This window comes from Haliaeetus albicilla, chromosome W, assembly GCF_947461875.1.
Source record: "Haliaeetus albicilla chromosome W, bHalAlb1.1, whole genome shotgun sequence".
NCBI lineage: Eukaryota > Metazoa > Chordata > Aves > Accipitriformes > Accipitridae > Haliaeetus > Haliaeetus albicilla.
In genome coordinates, this window is record NC_091515.1 from 8,695,466 (window position 1) to 8,709,059 (window position 13,594).

The following is a 13,594-nucleotide window of genomic DNA, read 5'->3' on the forward strand; positions in this document are numbered from 1 at the left end:
CCTAGAAACGTCAGTGCATTTTTCTAGCTGTACTTGATTCGGGGTAGCATTTCTTCTGAGGAGGTAAAAATTGCTGGCAATCTACCCCAAAATAAATATGTTTGTGTTCCCAAAAAAAGACACTAACCAGACTGAGGAGCGGGAGCAAACAGGGTTATTAAAGGGGTTGGGAGGGGGTTGCTTTTTCCCTGCAAGCAGGGACATTAAAAAAAGGGGGGTGGGGGGGGAATTTCAAGTGCTTTCTTTTAGTTCCAAGCAGATAAATAATTTTTACTCTCTAGGAGAAACTAGAGCCTGTTACAAAAGACCTTATTCTTACAAAATTCCTGTGGCCTCCCCTGCTTATGGATTGCTGAACTGGACCCACTGTGATTACACTGGGAACATTTCTCACTTGGGAACTGTTCAGCAAAGGCTGGTTTATAGATAACAATTTCACTCCTCCTTTGCCTGTATCTGTTTAAAATCCAGTACAGCCCCTTGTACATGTGTAAAGGTGCTTATGGGGTATTGCTTATTTCCATCCACAGCAGCAGCTGTGTTCATCTCAGAGCCCTTGTAGCAATATTTGTGTCCGTATTATTTCATCCTGCCACCCCTCACAGCTGTGCCTGTGCACCAGGGGGCTGTACTTGAACAGCATCCATTTCTAAATGACTATACTTACGGCTCTGTGAAAACGGGGCGTGGACCAGCTCAAAGTTTCAAAAAATATATATTGTTATAAAAGGGACACCCTCGCTCAGCAACAAAACGACTCTTTTCACTGCCCTGTTCTTTTAATTGGCTTTCTTTTGGGATAAGCTGTGATTGCAGGCGGAGCGGCCTGCTCACGGACAAGGTGTTAACAGAGCTATCCCTGGGATGGATCAGTGCCGGATGCTGTTTCACTTTTCGCTGTAGTGGCTATTCCTTCCTGAAAAAAAAGGTTTAACAAGTCTTTCAGTGAGCTTTCCTAGCTCTATCAAGGGTGAGGTTTTAAGGTTCAGAAAGAGCGGATATTAAGATTTTTAATGTCCTGGTTCAGGGCGGGGAGGGGGGGTGGGGGGGTGCCAGGAGATTTTGTTTCATGCGGGTTCTGTTGTTGTTGTCATTCTTTTATCACAGTCCAAGGCACAAGGCAGGATTTGAAAGCAGGTGAGTCACGGGGCTGTGATTTGGGAGAGGGGCTGTCTGAGGGTTTTACCCTCCCTGCAGCTCGCAGGCTGTCAGATCTCCGTGTCTTTAGCCTTTAAACGTTGTAAGTGCGTGCTCGGGAAGGGAAGACAGGCAGATCCCCCCCTTAGACCCCAATAAATAGCGTGCCCGGTCAGCCAGCAGACAATGCGCGGTGCCTGCCACCAGCCCGGCATTAGGCGGCTGAGAGCAGCTGCCTCCCCATTAGCGGCGAAAGAGATTTTAAAGAGCCGGGAAAGGCGGCGAAGGCTGCCGGGGGCTCTGCCCGGGTCTCGCCTCCAGGTGCGGACCCCGGGGGAAGGAGAAAGGGGGGGTTTGGAGGTGGGGGATCCGGCGGCGGGGCGGCTCCGCGGGGTCGGGCCCCCTCCGCGCCCCACCGCCCGCCGCGCTCCCCTCCGCGGGGACCGTGGGTAGCCCAAGGGGAGGGGAGCGATCCTGTGGCCCCCATCCCCGCCCCGGACCCCCGTCCCAGGATCGGGCCCCTCCGCCCTCTCGGCTGGTGGCAGGGGCGCTCGTTGAAGGCACGGGAGGACTCGGAGTCGCGGGAGTAGTTGTACGAGCTGAGCCACCTGCATTGGGTTGGGTTTTTTAAATTTTTTTTTAATTATTTTTATTTTTTAAGGTGGGGTGGCAGGACACTGCCTTGCTGCTCTGCTGTGAAAACAAAAGCCAAATAAAGTGAAAACTGCTACAAAGGTGTAGTGGGTTTGTTCTTTTTGTTTGTTTTTTTTGTTTTTTTTTTTTTTAAAGAGAAATAAAAATAAATTCCGGTCAATAAAACATGCAGGAACGTTGCAAATTTAAACTAATAACCTCCCTCCTCCACGGCTGCCCCTTCCGTTTACAGTCACACGTGTTACCGGCGCCCAGCCCGGCGCTCCCGGGGGACGGGCTGCCGGTGGTGGGGTGGGGAGGGGGGGTCCCGTTCCCAGCCCGTCCCCCCCCCCTCCGGGGAACCGCCGCCGTCTCCGCCGCGGGGAGCAGCCGGCGGCGCCGGGAACAATGGCTGGAAGCCCCCGCGGTCCTGGGGGCGGCCCGGGCCGGGAGGGGGGGAAGGCGGCGGGAGGAGGGCGCTGGCAGCGCCCCCTGGGGTAGGGGAGATTGTCGGGCGTCGTGTGGTTGCAGCCTGACCCGGGGGGGGGTTGGGGGGGGGTTCAGGCCAGGTAACTCGCAGGCTGCTCCGAGCTCGCCTGCTGGTGTTTCGCCGAGCTTCCTCCCCGCACAGCTTGCACGGGAACCAGGGGAAAGGAGGGGGGGAAGGAAAAAAAAAAGAGAAAAAAAAATTGCTCTGAGCACACGCAGAGCCTTGTTTTGTTACTGTCCGGATTACTGTTATCGTTATTTGGGGGACAAGGGGGAGTTGTGTCCTTAATCCGAGGCTCCCTGCCCTCCCCACCCCCAGATGCTATGAAAGGAGAGCTGATTTCATTTCCACCATACAGTACACTTTGTCTAGAGAGCATTGTTCGGACAAGCAACTCCCGATCCCTGATGACTACAAAATACGATTTATGTTTCCATCAGAGAGAGACAGAATATCCTGATGGCTTGAAAGTCAGGCAAGAAAATCTTATCTAATCAATCCCTTTCCAATACGCACACACACACGCAGACACACACGCACACACACCACACGCAGCTAGTATAGGAGATAACGCCCGCACTGATTGTACATAAAATAAATATCGGCAGCATGAAAATTAACAATAGTCATCTCGGTATTTTTCGTCTCCCTCCAAAGAGCTACAATAACACAGCTTGCGCCTTTCCTAGTTTGATGTCATCATCAGCAGCATAATTAAAAAAAAGAGCTTAAAGAGCATGCATTTTTTTTTAGATGCAACAAGAACAGATATAGTAAAGAGAGCCTGTAACATCACAACCACAACAACAACAGCAAAAGCAACCTCTGAGCCCGAGGATTCGTCCGTATCTGAACTGCTTTTATTATCAATTGCAAAATCATAATAAGAGTAAATAATAAATAAGAGACATCATCATAATAGGAAGAAGTCAGAACACCTTGGGATTGTTTTTTTTCCCCCTCTCAAACAAAAAGGCAGATTTCCCGATGATCACTGAAATTATAACGACAGCGATTGATCGGAGGGCTTGCAAAGGAAAAGGAAGAAAAAAAAAATCATCATCATTGGTCCTAAAAACGCAACCGTTCCCCTTTGCTCACTTGGCACAATAGAAATTGACTGTCTCTCAAAGAGCCATGCGCCTAGTGCTATTTATAGCCAGGGGCTGTGTTGGAAGATACCATTAAGCTTCTCCCGGGCAGACAGACAGGGGGGTGGTTGGATGGGAGGAGGGGGTTTAGCCAGAGTAGAGGCAAAAGCAATCCCCCACCCCCAGCCTCCCTTCCCCGCACACACACACATCCCCGCACTCACACCCCACCCCCTAGTCTGGCTGGGAATTTGAACCGATCCAGCCTGTTTAAACGGAAAGGACACAGATCTTCAATGTAAAAAAAAAATCAGATCAGACCCAGAGAGAGAGAGAGACGGAGAGGGAGGAGTGTGTGTGTGTGTGAGTGTGTGTGTGTGTGTGTGTGAAAGAGGGAGAGGGAGCGAGAGAGCGAGAGAGAGGGAGAGAGAGAGAGGGAGAGAGGGAGGGAGAGAGAAAAGAAGAGGGGGAAAAAAAGGAAAGAAGATTTTCTCTATGTATATAAAGATGGCCACGTTAGCAAACGGACAACCAGACAATACCAGCCTGAGTAGCAATCACAGCAACCCCAGCACCAACGGGCATATGAACGGATTAAACCATAGTCCCGGAAACCCATCCACCATCCCAATGAAGGACCACGATGCCATTAAGCTCTTTATTGGGCAGATCCCCCGTAACCTGGACGAGAAAGACCTCAAACCGCTCTTCGAGGAGTTCGGGAAGATCTATGAACTGACGGTGCTGAAGGACAGGTTCACTGGCATGCACAAAGGTGAGTTACCTCCTGAACTTTCCCGGGAGAGATCGGGAGAGGAAGGCAGGCTCCCTCTCCCTCTCTGGGTCTCTCTTTCTCTCTTTCCTTTCGATTTCATTTCATTTTATTTCATCTTTGCTTGGCTCGGGGGCAGAGGCGGCAGGCTGGGGGGGCAGGGAAAGAAATAATAGACCCTCCTGGAGAGAGAAGAGAAAGAGGCAGGCAAAGGAGTCAGCTCCGTCTGGTTTATTTAGTAGTATTTTTATTTCTTTCCCCCCCTTTTTTTTTTGGGGGGGGGGGGGGAGATGCAGCCACTTGCGAAAGCCGGGGCGCCCAGGCGGGCGGCGGGGCGGGCGGCGGGGCTGGCAGGCAGCTGTCCGCACGCCGGTGGTGCTGAAAACGAGGAAGAGGATTTCTTTATTTATCTTTGGGAGCCGCACATTTTCCACCCGGGGTGTGTGTGTGTGTGTGTGTCTGTCCGTGTGTTTGCGCGGAGCTGGGAAGCCCCTATTTTACAACTGTTGTGTATCTGGCACGGCGCCTTTTCTTTTCCTTTCTTTCTTTTTTTTTATTTTATTTTTTTATTATTATTTTTACTGCTGTTACAGTTATTATTTGTAGTCCACTCCGAAGCCAGAGGCGGAGGAGAGTGAGTTTCTCCGGGGGGGGTGGGTGTATTTCATTTTGGTTTTGTTCAGCGTGGGAACAGGGATATAAACAACAATAAAAAAGCCTACCTCAAGCGGGGTGGGGGGGGGGGGGGGGGGTACGAAATCACGATGTGTCTGTCTCTGTGTGTGTGTGTGTTCGAGAGGGTGAGCCAGGAGGGACGGGTGGCAGTTTAGTTCCAGAGGGGAGAAGTCTCTGAGCAGGCATATTCCAAGCAGTACTTTAATGTGCCCAAAGTCCATCCCAGGAACTTTTTAGGTTTTCTTTAAAGGCAGTGGAGATGTACTCCCCATGCGACGCCTCGCTCGCTCCATCTCTGCCCGCTCCTTTCCCTGCTTAGCTTAGGCTCTCCGGAGGTGCATTTCAGATTAGATGATGCTACGTTTTGGGGGTGGGGGAGGGTGTGTGTAGTGGGGGAGAGATGCTCGGATCCTCGGGTAGGAAAGTAGGACTTGCAGGGAGGAAGTTGAAGATAATTTGCATGGTAGCCCCACTTTGGAGCAGGAGAGACCCAGGAGCGAAGGAAGCCACTTTATTAACTCAGGTTCTGTATATATGTGTTTGTGTGTGTTTATTTCATTAGATATGTAGTTATTAAAAAAAAAAAAAAAAGAAAAAGATTAGATCAGAAGTGATTGGGGTGTGACTCCAGATTTGGTGCAGGAGGAGAAAGGGTCTTGCAGGGGGCCATGGGGGGAGTGGAAGTTGCATCTGTTACAGGAGAGGTTCAGTAGCAGTGTCTACTCCAGCTTGGTGGACTCCTGGCAGGGAGAGTCACTGGTAATGGCATTACTGGCTTTCCAGATGCCTTGGCGAGTTGTAAATCTTGAACTTAACGGCATGTTTAGCAGGCATTTCTTCCCCCTTCCCACTCACTCCCCTCCTCTCTTCCACCCTCAGGAAATGCGAATGAAAATATACCCTGACAGTGCAAAGTACCAGTTTTGCACAGGCTAGAGAAAATGTTCAGGGCTCAGGGACCGGGGACTCAGTCCAAGTTATAGGATATTTCTTCCTTTCTTGCCGGTCGCTCCAAACACCCTTCTCGTATTTACAATGATCAGTGTAGCCCTTTCGAACCTTGCTTTCTTTTCAGACTAGCTTCCTAGAAACCACATCAAGGTCTGTTGGGCATCATTTAAACATGGCATCCATACTATAATAATTATTAATAATAACAATAAAAATAATAGTAAGAAGCACAGGGAAAGAAAGGTCCTGGGAGGTTTTGTCTGATAGATGAGGCATAGTGAGAGTAGCCACTGAGCTAATGTGTGCACGCGTGTGTTTGCAAAAATTATCTAAGGTTTCTGTAAAATAAAAATAACAACAGTAAAAGCTACACTGAAGAGAATCACTCAACATAGTGTAGAGGAAATCTTTGAGCTAACACCTTAATAAAGGATTTTTGTGGTGGTGGGAGGTTATTTTCATTTGTTGATGAGATTTTATTCTTTTGTTATGTTCCTTCTTAAACCTGTAACTAATCAATCTATGCGTTAACTTTAATTTCTATTTCGTAGATGTGAATTCTTCCTCTTTCAGTTCAGTTTTGCTTTTACTGTATGCCTGTATTCACAGAGACAAACTCCAGAAGGGGGGGAGGGAGGCAGGGAGAGAGAGGGATCATTTATCTTGCTTGGATGTGTTTAACACATATTCCTGAATTAAGCAAGATACTAACTTCATTTCCCTTCATTTCATTTCTGTTCTAAAGCTGCAACCTAGGAAAAAAGCCAGGTGGGAAATCTTGTCACCTCATCAAACCAAATTGCATGAGTTCATCTTGAAAGAAACAGTCATTTTTAACCTCCTAGAAGTTTTGGACTTTGGAAGGAAAAATGATGATGATGATTGTTATTTCACAGGTTAGGGTTTGAGTGAAGCTTCAATAGACACCGAGTTGCCAGCGTTTCAGTGATCGGTTTTATTTAGTACATCCGAGAAGAGTTTGAACTCCTTTCTAGCGATGCCGCTGATTTATTAGCTAATCCTGATAAAAATGTGCCTCTGGCTACCTGGAAAAAAATTACTTTCTTGCCAGTAGTGATTAATTACTATTAAGTCAAAAAGCATGATAGGGCTTTGAAGGATGAGAATTGTGTTTGGCTTTTTTTTTCATTATTTTATTTAATTTTCTTTCATTTTTAATTTATTTTTTTCTTTTCCCTTCCCTAAATCCAGTCATGTGAAGCATAGTATTCACTCAGATCTCCTTATTTTGGCTTTGCTTTGCAGGCATAGGTGAAGAATTGCGTAAAGATAGCCCAAGTTGGCTCTCAGGGGTAGGTTGGCAATATGAAACCCCAAGATGCTTTCCATAAGTGATGCATAATGCTTATACATTAATTGATCCATCACTCTCAGTTGATTTCATTCCTAATCCAGGGGATAAGCCTGTGGCTGTAGTATACCCTGAAGGGTTAATAGTGGGCTGTAGTTTATTTAAGTGTACAGAGAGCAAACCTTGGGTGTGGAGGGGGAGAAGGTGGGTTTGTGTTGGGAGGAGGGAAGGGAGAGGAATTAGCTTAAAGTAAAAACGTAGCAACCAGAGTAATTTCAGGTGTAAATTCATTGAAATGAGAGCACAGGATATGTATTCTTGAAAATATTATGAAGAGATCCTATTGTGGTGCTCCTATATAGCAGGAGGAAATAGAAAATTAAGAACCTGAAGATAAAGTACAGGACTATGCCCCTCTCCCCAAAAAACTATCACAAAAGGAGAGTGAAGTCCCAGGTTCTCTCAGCAGCAGCCCTGGCTGATACCAGGCCAGATACCAGGGAAGAGACAGGGGAGCACAATTCTCTTGCAGACACGCAAAGAGAGAAAAGGGTACGGGGGAAGCATCGTGTGAGGGAAGGCGGGAAAGGCTTGCCAGATCCCCAAGAAAACAAGCTTTCATGGCACGAGCGTAGCTGCTGCATATTTCCCCCGTCCTCGCTTCTCTCCACACGGGGCAGGAACAGGCTCCTGCTGTGGTACTTTGCTCTAGGGCTGGGAAGAGGCTGTGTGCTGAGATCCACGGGTCGAAATCTACGGGGGCTGAGCCGACCCACCCATGCGCTCACACACACACACACACACACACGCACAGAGTTAACTAATCACACTTGAACAATTTAGCAAGCCATTCATTCATAACTTCCCCCCTTCTTATCTAGCAGTGGAGTATGCTTAAAGGCTGAGTTACTGGGAGACATAAAGGTTAGTGCTCTCAGGACAGCCATATTATAATGCATTATCTTTGAAGTCATTTAAGGCCAATTTAAGTGGTATTTAGTATAATATTTATGAATTAATGTAATCTAAATATAGGACTGTCCCCATAGGTTTAAACAGCCTTTTCTGTCGAAGCTTGCTTGTACCCAAGGCCTGGAATGTGTTTTAATTTAAAACACACAGGTCTCCATAATATTCTATTTAAGAAGTCAGAAGAAATCAGCATTCCACACTTAACTGAGATTTACTGAAATACATGCGGGTGAGTGCACTTAAAGAGTGGAGATAGCGTGCAGTGGGAAAGCAAGAGTCTTCCATAGACCTGAGAGCTACAACATTCTTTCAGCCCTTATTTTGGGGGGGGGGGGGGGAGGAAGCACAAAGCCCCCAAAACCTCCTTGAAATCCACCATTGCAGTCCTGTGGTTAGGTTGGTGTTCCTACCTGACCCGAACCTCACTCGATAAGCATTCAATGCAGCTAGAAAAATACAGTATGAAAAGAATAGTTCAGTTCTTTTGCTGCTTTACCTTCTCAAAAGTAGAGATAATTTTGAAATTTAAGACACCTCGGGGGTAGGTAAACAAGGCTTCCATTCATTATATTCTGTTCTGTTTGATTACAAAGATAGATGATAGAAAAATTAAAACCTTGTTAAGTCTAAGGATGTTTATGAAGGCTTCGGATATCTGAGAAATTCAAAGGTGCAATGAAAATGAGCATTCAGTTAAGATGATTTATTTGTATATATGTATAAATGTATAGATTTGTGTGTGTGTATACATACAGAAAAAAGAGATGTATACACATTCATGCATATAGCCTTTGGGAAATGGAAATTTAGTTGAAAAGAAGCACAACGCAATACAGGTGCTGAATAAACTCCTCCATAATTGAAACATAAGGCTTGCCTGGCTGAAAGCAACACATACAGCATTTAGTATGGTAGTAAACCAAACAAGTTTTAGGGAGGTAAATGCACAAATAAACTGGAATAAAACAGAGGAGGCTTTATGCCTTAGGTCTAAAGAACAACCCCTTAAAACAATCAAAATGCAATTGGATAGCTTGATGGAAGAGAGAGGAAAAAAGCAACCCCCTGTACATTATAATCTCCTGTACAGATGAGCATGTATGTGTTTTGATAATGTCAAACAGATAGCCCAGATTGCTTCATAAATTAGAAGGCTATATGTTAACTCTTTTTTTCAGGGGTCTGGACATGGATTCTGGTTTATAAAAGCAGCTGCAGCCAGTTATGATGCTGTTGTTACGGTTGTGTCAGCATTTCCAATACAAACTCCAATTTTCTGGGATCTCTCGCTTGGCTGTTAAGTTTTGCACTGAAAGCTGTTCTTCAGCTAGCCCCACTACCATATCAACTAATCATCCTTACAAGAATGGATTTGTTTTAAAGTTACATAATGCGGAGGAAAGAAAGAAATTAAAGTTTGTGTTTCTAGAGCTTTTGTTTCTGCTCTTACCTTTCCCCAGGTTAGACTTAGATCTCCTTCATATTTATGGATTATTACTGTCTTTGTCCCTCAATATCTACATATACCAGTGCCTTTGGGCTTTTTAGGGAAGGGAAAAAAGGTACTTCCTTTTTTCTTTAACAAAAAAAATTAGCGACAACAACAAAATTTCATAGTATTTACTTGGCCAAACCAAGGTTTTAATTAAAGGGTGAATCAGGAACTTACTACTCTCTGAAGTATAACAACAGAAACAGGGGACAGGGCTTTTTTGTTTCATTTTATTTTTTTTCCTGTGTTCAGCCAGAAGAGATTGGGAACATCAGCACTCAAGTAGGGGGAAAAATTGAGGATCCTTGTCACCTTGGATGAAAATCGTGGTTCATCTGGTCCTGTATCCTGCATCGGCCAGTGGCCAGTGCCACAGACAGGGCTTTCTTTAGCAGAGGATTCAAATTGCATAGTATAATAAAAGCCAGGCAGCTGATGGAATAGTCTTTTGAAGGAAGTTGTCAGAGAGTATCTGGAAATTTTGCCTGGGTAAAGAGTGAGTGAGATTGCAGAAAGTGTCTTGTGCTCAACCGAAAAGTGGATTGTACCTGTCAAGGAGGGCGGGCAGAGGACTTTCTGTGCTCGGTGGTCAAGAGCAAGGGACAGAAGGGGCTGGATGATCGAGGAGGGCCTCCCCTAGCCTTAAGAGCTGGAAATATGCAGCCACATTTTTCAGCAAGACGTCAGGGTGTTTTTTATCATGCATACCCTGTGCGCATGCATACAAGCCGCACTGACCCGACAGACCATAACGACACTAAAGGAGCTGTTACCGTCCCTCCCGTCAATCAAGTGTGAACCGAGGCGGGTTTATGCGACAGGCAGTAATGGTTCCAAGGGAAAAAAAGTGGGGGAGATGATCTAGGCTGTTGGGCCGCTTACCTGCATTTAAAACAGAGAGAAAGCATCAGATGCCCAAAGACTCAGGTAGGTGTTGGTTATAGCCTTAAAATAATATTCCATAAAAGCAGGATGCTGCAGAGCTCAACGTGACCTGTCCATCAAGTGCTGTCTGGTTTCTGCCCCGTAAGAGTTTGCACTGAGCAGGTGAGGTGTTAAGCGAGCTAAGTTGAATCCCGTCCTTAACAACTAGGCTGGTGTTTCATATATCCCAGCATCATCTTTACTTAGGGAGCGAAGGCCTGTTGCCTGCTTGCTGGGCAGAAGTCAGTGAGATTTTTGCCATCGCGTTGGTGGGTTCATGTTTGGAAATCCTGGCACAGGCTTGCACTTATTCAGTGTTTCACATTCCCTTTCAAATTCTGGATTGTGGATTTACATAGCAAACCACAACACTTGGAGTTAATGCTACCGGCTTCTGCGCTTACTGGCTTGTCCCTTAACTTAGCTTTCCTTCTGTAAGTGAAACTAAAACTAAAACAAAGCTGAGGAACTGACAAAAGCCTGACCTCTGCCACATGTCTCACTCACTTAACTGCTCCACCGATGCCCGTATGACTGTTGCCGGGGTTTGTCATGGCGGACTGACCCTTATGTATTAAAATCTGCAGCGGAAAAAGGGAAAAATAATAACCATGGCGAGTTAAAGTTATGGCTTTTCTTCCACCGTCGCTTCCCTGACTGAGCTGGGGTATATATTATAGGGGCCTCTCTCTCTCTGTATCTCCTCCAGATGCATCGTTGCATTTTGGGGATCGCAGGATCTATTGAATCACTTTGTCTGTGCTGCATCGCTTGGTGTGGGTTGGAGTCAGGATGTCACCACAGATATTGTATTTGTTTGCTTTTGTCACCGTGAGCCACAGCCTGAATGCGCACACAGGTGAATGCAGCTTTTAATGTGCATTCATTATATCCAACTGACATCCCCTCGAAGGAAGAGAGGGCTTATTATTGTTGCTCCTTAAAATAAAGATGGATGAGAGCTCTAAACCTCTCAAATAAAGTGCCTGACCATACGTCGTAGCTAAAAATAAATCATATACGGCCATCTATTCCATGTAAATGAATGGCAAGACATATAGATATAGACATTGTGTTAAGTTTGTCAAGCAGAAGCAGCCAAAAATATTGATCAAGGCAAGGGGGGAAAATTGATAATGAACTGGACTCCAAGAAGACTTTAATTGACAGTGACTTCTGTGAACCAGCTTTGGACAGTATATATAAACTGACCACGATGTAACTTTATTGCAATGCACTCTCCTTTAATTAATTGTCACCTTTGTTAAGACTGGCTACAGATCAAAGGTTTAGAGATACTTAACAGGTTCTTAGTAACAAACCCTTCAGATGCATTAGAAATATCCGACAGTTCAGCCAATGAGGCATGCAGATTTCGATCTACCTCACCCTTATCTGTTTATTTCTCCTTCCTTTGTTGAACATGAACAATCATTGTTTAACATTAACTATTTCATAGATGGCTTTGTTGGCAACGTTGATGCCTCCAGGGATATATCGTTGCGGGTGACCGGGACCTTCACTGTTAGGTGTCTCAAAGTATTTTGCTGCCACAAAGTTACTTATGGTTTGATAGACCAAGATGCAGTGCAGACACAGTTTGTAATGCAGGCTATTCTTTCCCCTTTATATGGCTGAGGTCTGTAATTCCCTTATATAAATCTGGAAAACATAAAACCACAGAGTTTGCATGAAAGGTGCAGCTGAGAATGAACTTTTCTGTGAGAAGTGCATATGCAGAGAGATAAAAGTGTGCCTGCCATGTTTGTATATCACACACATGCAACCATTTATTATATGTGCATATTAATGAAAACATGCATTCAGTACAGACAGGCTGATATAAGTTTCCAGATAATTCCTTTCGAAAAGACAGTACAGAGATCATAGTCTTGCGTGAAAGTGGCAGGTGACTTAACAGGCTATTCCTGGAATTATATGCAGAGTTTAATAGGATACATAGCTGTTTGTTCATTATACTAATTTAATGATACAGTCACAGTTAATTAATCCATCTCTGGTTTATTTGTACATTGTGTCTGAGTCTCCAAAATATTTTAGAGGCAGCCCGGCTGACTTCCCGGTGCGCTGGGGCAGATAACTCTGGACATGAAGCTTCTTCAAACAGAATAAAAATGGAGCTTTGCAGATAGAGTTGGTCTGATGAGATCTGACTGCATATTTGGCCTGTTTCTAATTCAAATGCCTGTGTATATAATACACAGAGACTGTGTATGCACGCATGTATCGAAAGGGCAGACTTACATTTGCACATAGTTCCTCTCCTTTTCAGTCCCTAAGGATAGATTCGCATCACATAATATGCATCACTCACTGCAAATGTACACAAATATCTTTGTCGGATTCGGTAGCTTCTTGCAGGTAGATGTATAAAGCAGCATCAGCCTAATAATATCCCTATAAAACAGTGCTTCTTTCCTAGGATCCAGAGGGATGAAGGTTGTCAGAAGATCAAAAGATATATCACAGTGTGCTTGTAGAAATCCCCTGATTATGTTTCCTCCCTATAATGCTCTAATTCACTATTTGATCAATTGTAAAAGGGCCAATGCTTTAGGAGGGAAAAAAAAAAGTATTCGGTTACTAGATGCTTGAGGGTGAGTGAAAATCACACCTAAAATTATATGTAGCAATACAGTAATGAGCTTATCAATACTTCTTTAAGGAATCTGACAGCCCTATAGGAGAGATTCAGTTCTGTGAGCAAAGGTCACAATATAGATATTGCTTATTAAGACTATCGATAGCCTGGTTGACCAATCTAACCAGAGACTGTATAATGTACCTGTTGTTAACAGGCAGGGAGGAGAACTACGAAGAATTTACAGAATTGCCCACATGTAATATTAATAATATTGATTGATTCTAATAATATAATAAGGTAAAGATGCACTTCTTTGAAATGGTGCAGGAGGAGGGGGGGGAGAGAGGGAGATACCTTTGCTGAGTAGATTGAACTGGCTTGCACCTCTTTGAAAGCTAACCCAGAGAAAACTCAGTTTTCTTGCCTCTTGCAGGCAGGGGTCTGTTCTGGCCCATTATTTCACCCGACCCAGACAGGAACGGAATACCTCTTTCTCTAGGATCGGGTCTTTGCCTGGCAGCTGTAGAGAAGCCCGGGACC

At 45.1% G+C, this 13,594-nt stretch overlaps 1 protein-coding gene across 11 annotated transcripts in view; it reads left to right on the plus strand.

Annotated features, from left to right (window-relative positions):
• Positions 1–3,484: 3,484 nt before the first annotated feature.
• CELF4 (CUGBP Elav-like family member 4) overlaps positions 3,485–13,594 on the plus strand; it is a 730,638-nt gene continuing 720,528 nt past the window's right edge. For 5 of the 11 annotated variants that reach the window (XM_069774868.1, XM_069774865.1, XM_069774864.1 and 2 more), the window contains exon 1: positions 3,486–4,126. In XM_069774868.1, the coding sequence (XP_069630969.1) occupies positions 3,847–4,126 (280 nt within the window). In that variant the 5' untranslated portion in view covers positions 3,486–3,846. Of the gene's footprint in view, positions 4,127–13,594 lie in introns of all 11 variants that reach the window. The other 6 variants (XM_069774860.1, XM_069774861.1, XM_069774863.1 and 3 more) reach the window with 2 other exon arrangements.